The 14,311-nt window shown below is 31.6% G+C and overlaps 1 protein-coding gene across 8 annotated transcripts in view; it reads left to right on the forward strand.

Moving 5' to 3' along the window:
* The window catches only part of LOC110373773 (probable nuclear hormone receptor HR3), a 132,721-nt gene that overhangs the window by 21,923 nt on the left and 96,487 nt on the right, over positions 1 to 14,311 (forward strand). For 2 of the 8 annotated variants that reach the window (XM_049844387.2, XM_049844400.2), the window contains exon 1: positions 3,690 to 3,720. The exons of 3 other annotated variants lie outside the window; for them this stretch is intronic. In XM_049844387.2, the coding sequence (XP_049700344.1) occupies positions 3,705 to 3,720 (16 nt within the window). In that variant the 5' untranslated portion in view covers positions 3,690 to 3,704. Of the gene's footprint in view, positions 1 to 3,523; positions 3,721 to 11,429; positions 11,616 to 14,311 lie in introns of those variants that run through there. 3 more of the 8 variants (XM_021331120.3, XM_021331121.3, XM_021331124.3) reach the window with 3 other exon arrangements.

The raw sequence follows: 14,311 nt of genomic DNA on the forward strand, positions 1-14,311 counted from the left end.
TTTTACATATGGACAATACTTTTTCAATATACATAGATACTCCTGTTTTTCCCCGAAGGTTTAAATAAAGCGTAATTAATACATATTTGATTCGTTTTGTGTAATTCTTATATTCTGAGCATTCGGGCTGGGAGCGATTTTAGCGAGCATTAGTCCCTAAAAACCTCCGAATTGTGGATCTCCTCCTTTTTGGGAAGTCCGTGAAAATTCCGTCTTTCTATCTACTCAAGCTCAAAAACGACTCAACAGATTTTCATACAGTTTTCACCAATAGATACGGCGATTTATAAGTAATACATGGGCATATAATTTATACCTACGGAGCTTATTGAGTAGCCAATACTAAAAGTCGTAAAAGCCAAAACATGTAGTGAAAGGCGCTCTTATAATTAAAAAAACTTGTAAAGTGCATTTCGGACTTGCATAGCAACTTTTTTGTATTACGTAAATGTACAGATCTACCTTTTTAATGGGAAATCATCAAATGATCCCGCCTGTGGGTGCAGCGTGAGGGAGTGTCAGACTCTTACTGAGTCAAACCCCACCATGTTCCTTCTAGAGCCCTTTATGTACCGGGGCCGCGGTAACTCGCGCGAACAATCCCGCAGCCCCGGCAGGCTTTGGCCCTGGTGGGTCCCATTGGAGTTTGCTGGCACTCTTTCAGGAGCGTGTGGAATTCATTTAATAATTTGCCATAATAGAAGTCTTAGTAAAGATAATTGTGAGAAAATTTACCCCTTGGAGAGAAGGTACAACAATATTTTAAAGAGGTACATTTTGTATGTTTGTAAGGGTCTATTTTCGTAGTTAGAAGTCCATTTTTGCAACCGAGGAAAAGGAGGAGGTTGCTATTGGTAATTAGATAGATAAATTATCCTCAGTGATAAGGGTTCCATTTTGATGGAAGGAGCTTCTTTTAAATAATATTACCTACTTTCCGTATCCGAATAAAATATAATCTACTAGCTTTACCTCTCGAATCCATACGCATACCGAAGCAAATACTTCCCGTAGTCGGATAAAAAGTAGCCTATATCCTTTCTCAAACTCCAGACTATCTATCATTTAAATCGGTTCAGTAATTTTGGAGTGAAAGTGCGATAGACAGACAGATATACTTTCCCATTCATATTGTTAGTATTTTTTTTTGTATTGTTTAAAATAAACTTGTCTTAAAAATACTATAGTTGTATGTAGTATTAAAATGATAATTTGCAGTCCTTTCACAAACTTAGACGTGGTTTTCAAAGGTACCCCTTTTTGGGGTGTATTGAAAACATGTTTTCAAAATAGTGTTCGAGTGATTTTTTTTTTGAATGGTTCCGTATATTTGTTCTTATATCTATAATATAAAAATGAATCGCAAAATGTGTTGGTAAGCGCATAACTCAACGACGCCTGGACCAATTTGGCTAATTCTTTTTTTGTTGTGTTTGTTATTGTCAGGAGAAGGTTCTTATGAAAAAAAAAATAGGGTAAAGTAGAGAAGTCAGTTGACGGGAGCGAAGCCGCGGGCAAAAGCTAGTTGTTAATAAAAAAAGCACGTTATTTTCTAGATATTTTTCATGTGCTTTTGGCGTTGTTCGTGAAAGTATATGTTTGATAGATTGGTATGCAATGATTCTTTTGGTGAAAGTTTTCATGCAATATTATGATAGATTTGAAATTATGATCGCTTTTTTCGGTTTAGTATTTATTTTATCTATTTATATGGTATATAACGTTATTTGCTTTTATTATTGTCTTTAATATTCTAGATCTTATTTAGTATTTAGGTAGTTATATTAAGTACTAGCTGGTGCCCGCGACTTCGTCTGCGCAGGTTTAGTATTTCGAACAATATGTTTACAAATTGTAGCCTATGTGTTATTCTGATGTATAAGCTATATATTATTGTAAAGTTTCATTAAAATCCATTCAGTAGTTTTTGCGTGAAAGAGTAACAAACATCCATACATACAAACTTTCGCGTTTATAATATTAGTAGGATTTATTTTAATCGACTTCTTTACGTTAGACGTATGGCTAAAACTTCTTCTATTAGAACTGAAAATGAAAGCGCTTTGTCATTTCAATTGATATTTTATGAATTTATTGGTGATTGAATACCAGTTTATATGTAGAAATTGATAATATAACCACTGTGTTGCTTGTCTTCTTCTACAATAAGGGATTCCCCTTATTGTTACACTCAAAGCAATTATTTGAGTAGTTTGGTAGTATATTTAAATCAGATGTATAAAGGGTTTAGAATAAATATAAGAGAATTTATAAAAGAATAAAATCAGTGTACAATAAATAATAAATAATTTGGAGTTATGTTTTAGTTAAATTACGAAGCAATACATATGTTTTTATTATGTTTAGGGACATTTAGTAGCTAACTTTTTAGAAATTTTTTATTCGCCATTTGAACCCTAAAAACTTGTACCCTTACGGTCCGGTTTTTCTGTTCAATGGACTTTACGTGTCCTGTCATTTTGGGGGTCCGAGCGACAGAAGGGTTAGGATTGTAACTAACAGCAGTGAAGGGTTGATTGTCATTTTAAATTTTAGAATGACCTAGTTTTTTTTTGTATTGATTCCAAGATGATACTTACTTGTATGGAGTTTTCAAAAGTGATGTAGTCGCCATTTTGATTTTTTAGATTTTTTGCAATTTTTTTTTCGCTTTTTGTTTTAGTTAGTGAGTCCAGAAATGCTATTTTCCCCCGAAAATTGACAGTTGTCTAGTGTAGAAAAATTCGGTAGGTACTATTAATAATAATTAATATGAATTGATATTTTATTACTTTTCAATTCATTTTTGGAAAACCCTATATATTTCTAAGCATTTACCGAAAATCTGAAGGTTCACTTTTTACAATACTTTTATATTTTTGTGACAATGATGAATGTCATATATTTCTTTTAGTTTTTTTTTCTCATAGACTATTTAGTGGCGTTAACATGACATCTGTTGACACTGGGCTTGAGAACAAAATAGATTAGTTTACAGTTTTTTCAAGATTATTTTATTTTGACTGCCTTTTAATTCTTGCGACAGACAGTTTATTACATTCTTGTAGTTTTATTTAGAAATTTTAAATGAAAGAGTTTTTTAGGCACTTTAATTTTTTTTTAAATGATTATTTATTGCATTTGTTCTTTCTAGAACCATCCCCAAAATCATAGACATATTGTATAAACTAACTTAAAAACGATATTCTATTTACACCGGCAAGTGAGGTTGGTTAAAAATCATTTGTAGATTTTTTACGCATTTTTTTTTTGTATAATTTATAATTAATTACAAAAACTCAAAATTCAAATCGATCTTTCTAGAATCATCACCAAAATCATCGATGCATTTAAGAGACTAACTTGAGGACTTTTAACCATATTAACAGCCTCTATTTATCAAGTTAGGCTGTTTAAAAATCGTCAAATTAACTGCTTGGACCAACACCTTCACAGTTCTGCATGCGGTCGCCATTCGCGCGCTTACAAAATTCAGTTTGACTAGCAAACCGCGCGCGCGCGGCCGTACGATCAAAACTTTTTGGCACCGCGTACTTATTTTGGACAAAAAAAAAACAAACGTCAAAATTCCCGCGCTTTCTCGCGTCAAATTCAGTGTTCGAATTTTGAAGACTTTGATTTTTTTTTAAACTGTGCTTTGCATTTCGGACTCGTGTTTGTGAACTTTTTGGATTGTTTGACAAATGCATTACGTTGGATGTGAGTACTTAGTTGCCTTTTATAATTATATTTGTCTCTTCTATAGAAAATTGTTCGTCCGTCGATACGAAAATTGTTAATTTAATTTATATTTCTATAGCTACTTCTATGTGAACTGTTAAAATTTTATTTAAATTTTTGCAATGACCATAGACCAAACTTTAATTCATGAATTAAAAAAAGGACATAGCCCAAAAAGAAAACGTGGTAGGTGACTTTAAAAAAAATATTTCGAAATGTCATTACGCAAAAAAATTTAGTAACCCTCAAAGTCGCGTTAGTTTTTTTAGGTATATTTTTTTAATGAGTAAAGGCCCGCATAATAATCACCCGTATAACAATTATCTATCACGAAACTTGCAATTTATCAAGGTCTTTAGTTGCATGAGATCTTGTGTTGCATACTGTGCGAGCGAGAAACTAAGAATTCGACCTTGCGTTGGAAAGAGACAGCGGATGTTAGGAAACTCTTGGGAAATATCATTTTTCTCTTTCGGGGGCTGAAGGGCATTTTTTATGAATATTTGTTTTTAAGATAATTATTGTTATCTTAGTTTATTTTTGTTTGTAGTTTATTTGGGTCGATGTTAAAAGGCTCGTCAGGTGTAATTAATTAATTTCATATTCAGTTTATTTATTTATCTTTGTGACTTAATAGGTCATTTTGTTGTGTAGTTTGTTGATAATTTTATTTATCTATTTTAGTTTGTGTTGACTGAGCTATGTAATTATTTAGTCTGTGCGGGATTAAAGCTTTAATATAGCGTATAATTGATATCGTTAACTTGGGTGTATTTTTTAATAATTTAATCTATGTTTTTAAAGTTATTTTTTAATATTGACACTAGAAGCAGGCTAGTAGTAACTGAGTTAAAATTTTGTATTAAAAATATTATTTCAAGAGCTACAATTAGAGTTAATATTAAACACAGCCTTAGCCCGCGTCATTGTAACTGTCATGTATTACTGTCATACCTTTTAGAGAATAACATAGTACGAGACACAGCACGTAATATCTTAAGGATATCATTATTTTAACAAGCGTCATCAAGGGCCTATAGTTAATTGAAACTCAACTTAATTTCATAACTATTAAGGCACAATTTGTTACAACCTACAGTGTGCATTAATACATTTTAAATCAATTAAAGTAACAATCATGAATACCATATTTAGGCAATGACAAAACCGACTCTTATAGGTCAAAACCCTGAAAGTGAATTTAACAAATCAATCTCTTAAACTTTCTTCTTTAAAACCAAATTCGATGTACCATACCTGATGTTTGACTTACCATAGTATTATCATAGTTTTTTTTTTCATCTAATTATATTCAAGGGCTTTTATCACAGATGCGTCAGTCAAATCGCACTATTCTACATTAATTTACTACGTTAAAAGTATCTTAAGTACATAATAATTATTATACATATTAAGATAAATTCCTTATATTTATTATCCTTGAAATAGGTCGTTGCTACGTATTTATTTCAAACATAAGATTACTTGAAGTAGCTGGTTTTGTGGCTAGCGTGTGCCGAGGCCGCTCAGATCTCCGTACTTATAATTGTTCATTAATATTGATAGATAAATACTTTTTGTTCTCATCTTAGCTGGAACTTAGCTAATTTGAGGAGGTATCAAAGTTTTTTTTTTGGTACACAAATATGACACAAGAAATTTAATTGCCTTAACAAAAGCAAAAACCATTACTACAATACCAATTATTTATGAATAAAAAAGATATATTTTTTTGGTACTTTTACTTAAAATTGGTTACCACTTTCTTATTTAAAGCAGACTCAAATATGCTGTCATGAATCCAGTGATAGAAACCTCTTTACCCAATCGACAGTTTTAGATAACTTAACGAAATAGCCTTGAATTCAAGTAAACTATACGTTCAACAGAACCATATGTTTGCAGCAAGAATTATTGTAACTTAAACCTAACTTAGCCTACACGCACACACTACAAACTTTTAGTCGGCCGATAGTTTGTTTGGGCTCATAAATCAGTATGAAGATGAATGGAAGTACACACATAACAACGATCAGGTATTTGTAAGGTATCAGATCGACTAAAAACTTTGATTGAATTCACTATTTTAAAAAACTAAAACATATATTTTCAACCATGGGCCGACTAAGTATCGGCCGACTAAAATTTCTAGTGTGTGCGGTTGCTGAGTCTTACAAATATTCTAAGGTTAGGTTCTAAGTTAGATTCAAGTTAAAATCTTTTGTTTATACCGAAGCTATTTATAGAATTGTTGAAGTTTAGATTTGTTGTTTAACTTGTATCAGTTCATAGATTGAATTGAGTTAGGAATTATTGGTTATAAAAGTATGACAGTACGAAAATGTATTAACAAAACCAAGATTAATCTAGTCTTGGTTAGAAATAACTTCTTTACAGGACGAAAAGTTAGCTTTCAGGTCTAAAATGAACCTTTCGTAAGTTTACTTTAAAACAGTAGCCGTCTTACCACAAAAACTTTTAAACGTCAGCCTTGTCTAAAAAAATGTCAAATTATGACGTTGACATATGGTTCATTTTGCAGCCAAAATTTTATTAGACAAGTGTAAAATAGGGTTTAAAGTTTTTGTAGTAAGGCCCTAGGTATCTATTTTATAGAGCTTTTTATTATTTATCTAACAACGTAACTTATTAGTCTACGTAATTTTTTCCAAAGACAACTTTTATTTCGATGCATTTTATTCAATAAAGCCAGTGACAGCAAAAAGGTCCTTCTACACATAAAAAACTCTTTGGTACCAAAAAGTCCTTGTCGTCAAAATATTTAAAAAATGTTAAGGGTTAGAAAAACCATACCGTTTGTTCGTCGTCGGGTAAAAATACTTAGTAAAGTACAAGAAATAGTCAAAATTACGTGTATTTCCTAACACTGTTGTTGTGGTATTTCTTTTTAAGGCTTGGCCTGTTACTCATGCACTTTCTAATGTTGCAAGAATTTTCAAACAAAAATATATTCAACTGTTTGTCACATGGCTCGACGGAAGTTGATAAAATCTGATAGTTAAAATGTCCTTTTCTTTTAATTAGTAGGTACTTTAGTTTTGGGTGAAAATGATTGAAAAGTGTTTTTAATAGGGCTATAGAAATGTGACGAAATTAGTATAAAGTAGGCACATCCCAGTTACATGTAATATTATAGAGCTCAGATTCAAAAGTCTACAACAAATTAAAAAAATTTTAACATCACTTTTAAAACCAAAAAAAAGTAACTGTAAGTCCAGACTAAAACCTTCCATTTTACAAGAGAGTGCCTTTTCAGACTACATAATAAAAAAATTGAAAAGTAAAAACCCCAATTATAAACAATAAAATAAAAAAACCATTACTAACATCCATAAAACGCCAAAAAATCACGCGAGAACTTTCAAAATCGCAAAAAAAATCGCCTCTCACTAATATTTTGATGTATCGATACCGAGTCTAGATATTTCATATCGATTCTCGATTCCTACATCCGGCTAAGTTAGCATATCTCTTATAATGGTAATAATAATTATGGTATCGATCAACTCTCAACTTTCACGCGAGATTTTTGGCAGTCGGCACTTTCACTCGAATGTTGTGTGGTACAAGTTGGAGGCTGGAGGCGATTAAACAGTATTGGGCATTTTTTGTAAAGTTTATTATATTCATTTTGAAAAATACAAGAATTCATACACTAATTTAATACTACTTTACTATACTACTGATCATTTACAGTTATAAAATAAGATGGTTAATTAATAATAATAATGAAAAAAAAAATTAATTATTCTTTATTTTTTTATATTTTTATTTACTTTCAAAAGATTGGGGATCACTTGGTAGTTTTTACTCACTACTAAAATTATAAAATAATTTAAATTAATTATATGCAACGTAACAGTAAGATTTGTAAATAAATTTAAAATCGTTCATTATTTAATAAAATATGATATATTGTTAATAAACTTATTAATATTGCATTCGCTATCACAAAAATTATCATTTTAATCAATTTTACATATGTATTTCAAGTAAATAAATTTTCATGTTTAAAATTATTTGAATTATTCATGCATGCATGTTATTATTTAATACATTTGTTCACAGCCTTGTTGATTAAACATGACTTTATAATTAATTTTCGAAAAACATCCGACTCTACATTTTTTAAATTATCTAACATCATTTTTTTACTAACATCTTTCAGCCAGTTTACTCGCTTACACGGAGGCAAAGTAGCCTATACCTTTCCTCAATCAATGAGCTATCTAGTACTGAAAGATTTTTTCTAATCAAAGCAGTAGTATCTGATATTTGCGCAGTCAAACATATAAACTCTTCAGCTTTATAATATTAGTATAGACTTATAATTTCACTTACCTCTGAAACTTATCAAAATAATATAGCATGACCTGCAAGTTTTTTAATAACCATAAACTTTGCATAAAACAGTAAAAATATTCATACATATATATATATAACTAATATTATATTCAAAATCCTTTCGCACCCGCTCACATTCTCTTGCAAAATGGCAATTAAACAATTAAGTAATTAATATTTGCAACACAATGATATCTTCACGATCTATACAAATGAAATTGAATTCACTGGTATAAAAAGCAGCATTTTTATTTAATTCATTTCTCAATCAAAGTTTTGACTTATTTTGAGAAACTTAATTATTGGGTGCATGAAAAATAACTTGTCATTATTACAGATTTTCCAAAACTACTTTTACTAGTGACTAGCTCTAACTTTATACAGGTCTAAATTATTAATATTTTCTATTGGATGTAAGTCGCATGATAACCCTTTCAGAAGTTTTTGGGATAACTGCAAGTGTAGGCCTTTCTTTTTAACATTACTAATTAATTCTCACTATTTCACCCGCATCTATTAATAAAACTTACCCTTAAACACTTTGAAATAACATAGCTTTAAATTAATAGAATGATTTTCAAAATAATTTTAGTAGATCGAATTTTTTTCCCCTATATTGGCACATTCACCTTACATATTCATAATTGTATAGATGCTACAAAAGAAATAAAATGTCATAAAAACTCCGTTCACTCTCACCCGCTCTCGCTACCGCCTACACTTCGGACAGCCACCTCCAAAACCGGGGACTTTCATTTGGCGCAAGCGCACGTAACTGCGTTGCGTAATGTGTCGCGCACGCATCGCCAATGATTAACGTTATCGTGGAACTCTGTAGTTTTTTGAATTTCAATTTGGAATTTCGTTGAATCTATGTTGTTTTTCGACCTTCTTGATTGGTGTAACCTCTTCGGTTTTCCTGTTGCCCTAGTACTTTTTTGTATTTCTTTCAATACATATATCTGTAGAAATAATACATATACATTGTTTCATAATATGTTTGATGTGCGTAGATACAGATAGATAATTTTGAGACATTTTTGGAATTTGAAATCGTTGTTTTTCGACCTTCTTGTTATTTGTTTGTTGGTTAACCTCTTCAGTTTTCCTGTTGCATTAGTAATTTTTTGTGCGAGGTTATAAGGGTTTCAACCGATTTCAAAAAATGATGTTCTCAGTTGCACAAACAACTACTCACTCCTTATTTTCACTCTCACTTGCAACATTCAAACATCTTTCATTCATAAAAAGCATATATTTTTTTTTAATATAAACTAATTGAAACATGAACTAGGGCTATTGGATACAGGACTGACTTTATACAGGGTGGACCAGGGTGGAAATAAAAAATAATGTTGCTCTTCTCTCCAAAATAGGTTAGTGCTATTTTCTTTATTAATCTGATCAGAGCATTAATAATAGCATAGTATTACTCGGGAATAGTGAAGCTTTCCAACAATTAATGTAATTTTTTTAATCGGTTCAGTAGTTTCGGAGCCATTAGGGTACCAATTAACGAACCGCTTTTGTTTTTATTATATTAGTATAGAGCAAATCAAAGCTCTAGGTACTAAAAATTCACCTAGCAAAACTCAAAAAACTTTAAATCCTACAACAAATGTATGGATTTTTATATTTCTTTAACACAAAAAATAAAGAATATTTGTTACTGAAACTTGGCTTTTTTTTATCCATGTGCGAGATGTAGACAGTGAATCACATTTCATTAAAATTTCTAACAGAATCATGTTACAAAGCAACTGTACTACAGGCCTATCTTAAAATAGTATGCAGTTAAGTTCATTATGCAACTTAAGTTACTCGTGCTATCTGAATGGGAAACGCGTTATAATATATTAAGTAATGTAATGTATAGTACACTTAAGTAAAGTATAGTTTAGTTAGGCTCAGTTTACTTAGAATAAACTAAGAATTTCTTAACATTGCTTAATAATAATTTGAAGATGAATATAAGTTGAGAATTGCCATAAATCAGACTTTAAATACAGATCTAGGTAAAAAGCAACTTATTTAAAAAGTTTTCCTAACTGAGTATGGATCTATAAATAAAAATACCTAGAATGCAATTATAAACTAAGTTAATTAAATAAATTCTATATCACCACTAAAGAAAAAACACACAACCACAGTCGCCATTTTGAATTAAAATTGCACCATAATTGCACAAAGCATTCTAAATTTAAACCATTAAAATAAAAACTCATTAGAACACTAACAAGTTTAAATAAATACCGGCCAGTACGCAAGAACATTCACACTCCAGTGTTGCCACACTCAATAAAGAAACAGTCGACAATAGGCAAACACCCACTGCCATACAGCCTAGTAACTAGACATCAAAGTGAATGACATAATAGACTGTACATATCTATTCATGCAAGTCATATAGCGAGTAAGAAAAGTAGTGTTTTAGTCGGTATACCTCAGCGGGCATACGGGATCGATTCCGGGCATGCGCAAAGGGGCCGGGTACTTCCGACCCCCGCGCCCCGCCGCACTGTAGCTGAAACACCCCCACGCTGCAACTGCACTCCAGTGCATGCGAGAACGCGACCAAAGAAAAACTGCCTGAAAATAATTAAAAATTATTGTTGTTCAAAAAAAGAACTCTGTATCCAAATTCAAAATAAAGCGCTTTCGGGTTATGTGTCGGTTGTTCAATCGTTAATATGTCATCTTTAACGTGTGGACTCGGAGAGCCGTAGTGGAAGCGAACACACATCAACTATTAACGAACTATGAAGAAGAAAAAACGAATGCACCGTTCACAAAATAAACGCATTCAATGCCATATATTAAACACAAACCACTTCGTATGAGCACTTTGACAATATTAAAATAAAAACAATTCCGAAAGCATTTAACTCACAAGTTTATTAAAATTTATACGCAATATTTAATCACAAAAACCGTTAGTTTTTAATAAAAATCAATAATTAAACACAAATTAGTGATACACTATTATAATAACCTCCCGAGCAAATAAAACCCAACCTTAAAATCGAAATTTTAGACTGATATATAAAATTCCGTAAGTAGATTTAAAAATAATAACAAAAAAAATATAGTATTTACATTAGTTGACGATTTGAGAAAGTTTATATGTAGAAGAATAAAAATTTAAAATATAATATTTATTATTAAAAAATAAATTAAAAAAGTATAATAAACAAAAAAAAGACGCAATATAATAATAATAAAATAAAAATACAAAAAATCGATTCAGGGATCAGTGACGTAGCCTTAGACTATTAAAAAATTTTGTACGACGGCCGAACAATTTTGACACTTGCTATTTTCAGTGTACAAAAATGGATGATCGAGTGTTTTTGTGTGCAAGTTAAGTGTTATGGTACTGTGTTAGTGTGTGGGGCCGAGGGGCAATATGTTGAACATGTTCGATATGTGGAACTCTGTAAGCACGAAGCTAGAGCAGACCAATGTCCAGCAGAGTCAGCAGCCGCACACTTCAGGTGGGAGCATTAAAGGTAATTTCCACTTAATAAAACCCGCCTGTTTGGGGCAAACTTGCCAAGTAATTTAAAGTTAAACTTCATACATAATTTTATTTATTTGAAGAAGTTTTGAGACACAATTGAAATATTTTGTCAATAAAAGAACTATTTCCCTATCCAATTCTATATTGACTATTGACACCCATCGAAATGTCTTATTAATAAGTCATTACAGCACTGTTTTCCTGTCCAGTTCAATATTTGTTTGATACAGTCAAAGTAAAGTAATAATTTAATCAAAACATAATGATATACACGTACAAAGTTTGCCCCAAGCAAAATAGCAGAAAATAACTTTCACGGGTAACATAACATGCATAACTAATAATTTAAAACAGTGAGATTTGATTAAGTTACATAATGGTGAAATTTTATTAAGACAGGGCGCATGTGGCTAACTAAAAATTAAAATAAAGTATTTTTTTATGAAATCTAAAAAATAATACTAAAATGTTATCGGCAAAGTTTACAATATGTAAAAAACACTTTAAATCCATATTACATAAAAAAATCGTAAAAAAGTTGCAAAATTTTGCATAGAAACAACCAAGTCATCGTGCTCTGCAGATTTAAATTAGCGAAAAAAAAAGTTGCGAATAAAAAAAAAAGACACGGTTGCGTGAAACAAAACCATAATGAAACGTGTAAAAAAATATAGAAAGTGCCGTCCAAAAACTTCTTTTTCCGGTATATTTATATACCTACACATATAATTGTTTCTCATATAGCGGCTCTTGCGTAAGATATAAGAAAGTGGCCAATTAAAATTCGGCTGCTGTCGTCTCTCTGTCGTGTTATTTCGTAATTATTTTATAGTCTTTTGTGGTAAAAATAGCCATTTTATGCATGGATTCTTTTTCTCTGCGCTTTTGATTTTAACATGTGCACTTAAGCACTTGTAAAGCGTTTAACTTATCGATATCAAAATTACAAAGTCACTTTTTTGTATGTACTTGAAGCTACGCTATTCCCAAGTAATATAGGCTATGTATATCTTATCCCGATTCGAGAAGTACTTCCCATGGGATTATGCTAAAACTGGAGAAAACAGCAAGTTCCACATGAAAACACAAAATTAAATGAGTACGTTTTTATACTATCTATAGATATAAAATAATTATGACACTTTTCTTTATAATTCTATAACTCAAGAACGGGCTCGCGTATCCTTACCAAATGTTTAGGCTTTATTCGGACTATTTAGTAGATGCTTTATGTGAAGTTTGCACACAATCGGTCAAGCGGTTCATCATTTATCATATTTTTTGTAACAAAATGGTGGACTTGCTTTAAGCACGTACCGAGCCACTTGTAGGCTTATGTTTTATTCCGATGCGAGAAGTATTTTTTTCGGAAGCTGCGGGAAACAGCTAGTTTCACATAAAAGCACAAAAAAATTACTACCTGTTTTATAGAATCATAAGTTAAAAACTTCTACAAAATCTTTCAACACTCCTCAAACGGTCCATGATCGAAATAGGTTAGCCTATTTAAGGCGTACATATGGCAGTAGTTAAAGTGTTTTTGCTGTAATTTTGATGATTTTGGATCATAGTATTTGTATGATAAAAAGAGTGACGCTCATTAGAATCATCATATGGTAAAACACTCCCTATCAGAATCACAAGTAAAAAACTTTCCTCGAAATAGGTTAGCCTATTTAAGGCGTTCGTCCTATGGTACATATAGGAGTAGGGGCACTGTATTGAGAGGTTGTTACCCCTTGCCTACGGTCGCCACAGTGACCTAGTTGCAGCCGCAGTCTGCGAGCTGGCACGGGATGACGACCATCAGATGCACTGAGTATTTTTTTTGAAGAGATATTCTTTTTTTTTGCGGGAATTTTGCTGGTTTTGAATCATTTTTGTTAAAGCCTTGTCGTTTGATATTAGAGTTATGCGTATTTAGGCGTTCTATATTAGGAGATAGACAGTAATTTAGTGAGATTATTATGATTATTTTTCCGACCCAAATATCGACCAATAGAATTGCACCATTCGACGTCACGTGGTACAACCTACATGGTATTATACTGAAAATTTTTTGAATATTTTCTCTGGTCGTTGCTACGTCAAACTGACAGGTTGTGGCCGACATTTGGGACGGAAAAATAATCTCCCGAATACCACACGAGCTTCATAATTATCTGGCATTTCCCTCAAGGTTCCCTGCAAACAAATAAAGTCGTCAAGTTTTTCAGGAAAAATCACTCGCGCTTCGCGCTCGTTATTTTTTAACCTGAAAAACTTGACTCCTTCATTTGTTTGCAACGAACCTATCGGAAAATACCCGATAATTTTGAAGCTCTTGTGGTATTATAAGTGAGTATTTTTAATCGACTTCTCGAAAAAAGGTTCTCAATTCGACCAAGTATATACTTTTACTTTTTCTGTTCTAAAATGACTGGTATTACAAACAGTTTTGTTTTTTATTTGCGTATATATTTTTACTTTTCTGTTATAACAGCACTGGTATTTTATTCAATTTTCGTTGCTTATTTGCTGTACACATGTAAGAAAGGCAAATAAATAACATAAAAAACTAAACGCTTGCACTCGTAAGTTATTTTTATAGCTACCAATATGAAATGAGTCAACTGCATTTCGTCCCACGCACGATATATTTTTGCAAGCTTCAACAATTGCATAATTTCTCTAAACCCGTTGTAG

This window comes from Helicoverpa armigera, chromosome 27 (genome assembly GCF_030705265.1).
Source record: "Helicoverpa armigera isolate CAAS_96S chromosome 27, ASM3070526v1, whole genome shotgun sequence".
Taxonomy (NCBI): domain Eukaryota; kingdom Metazoa; phylum Arthropoda; class Insecta; order Lepidoptera; family Noctuidae; genus Helicoverpa; species Helicoverpa armigera.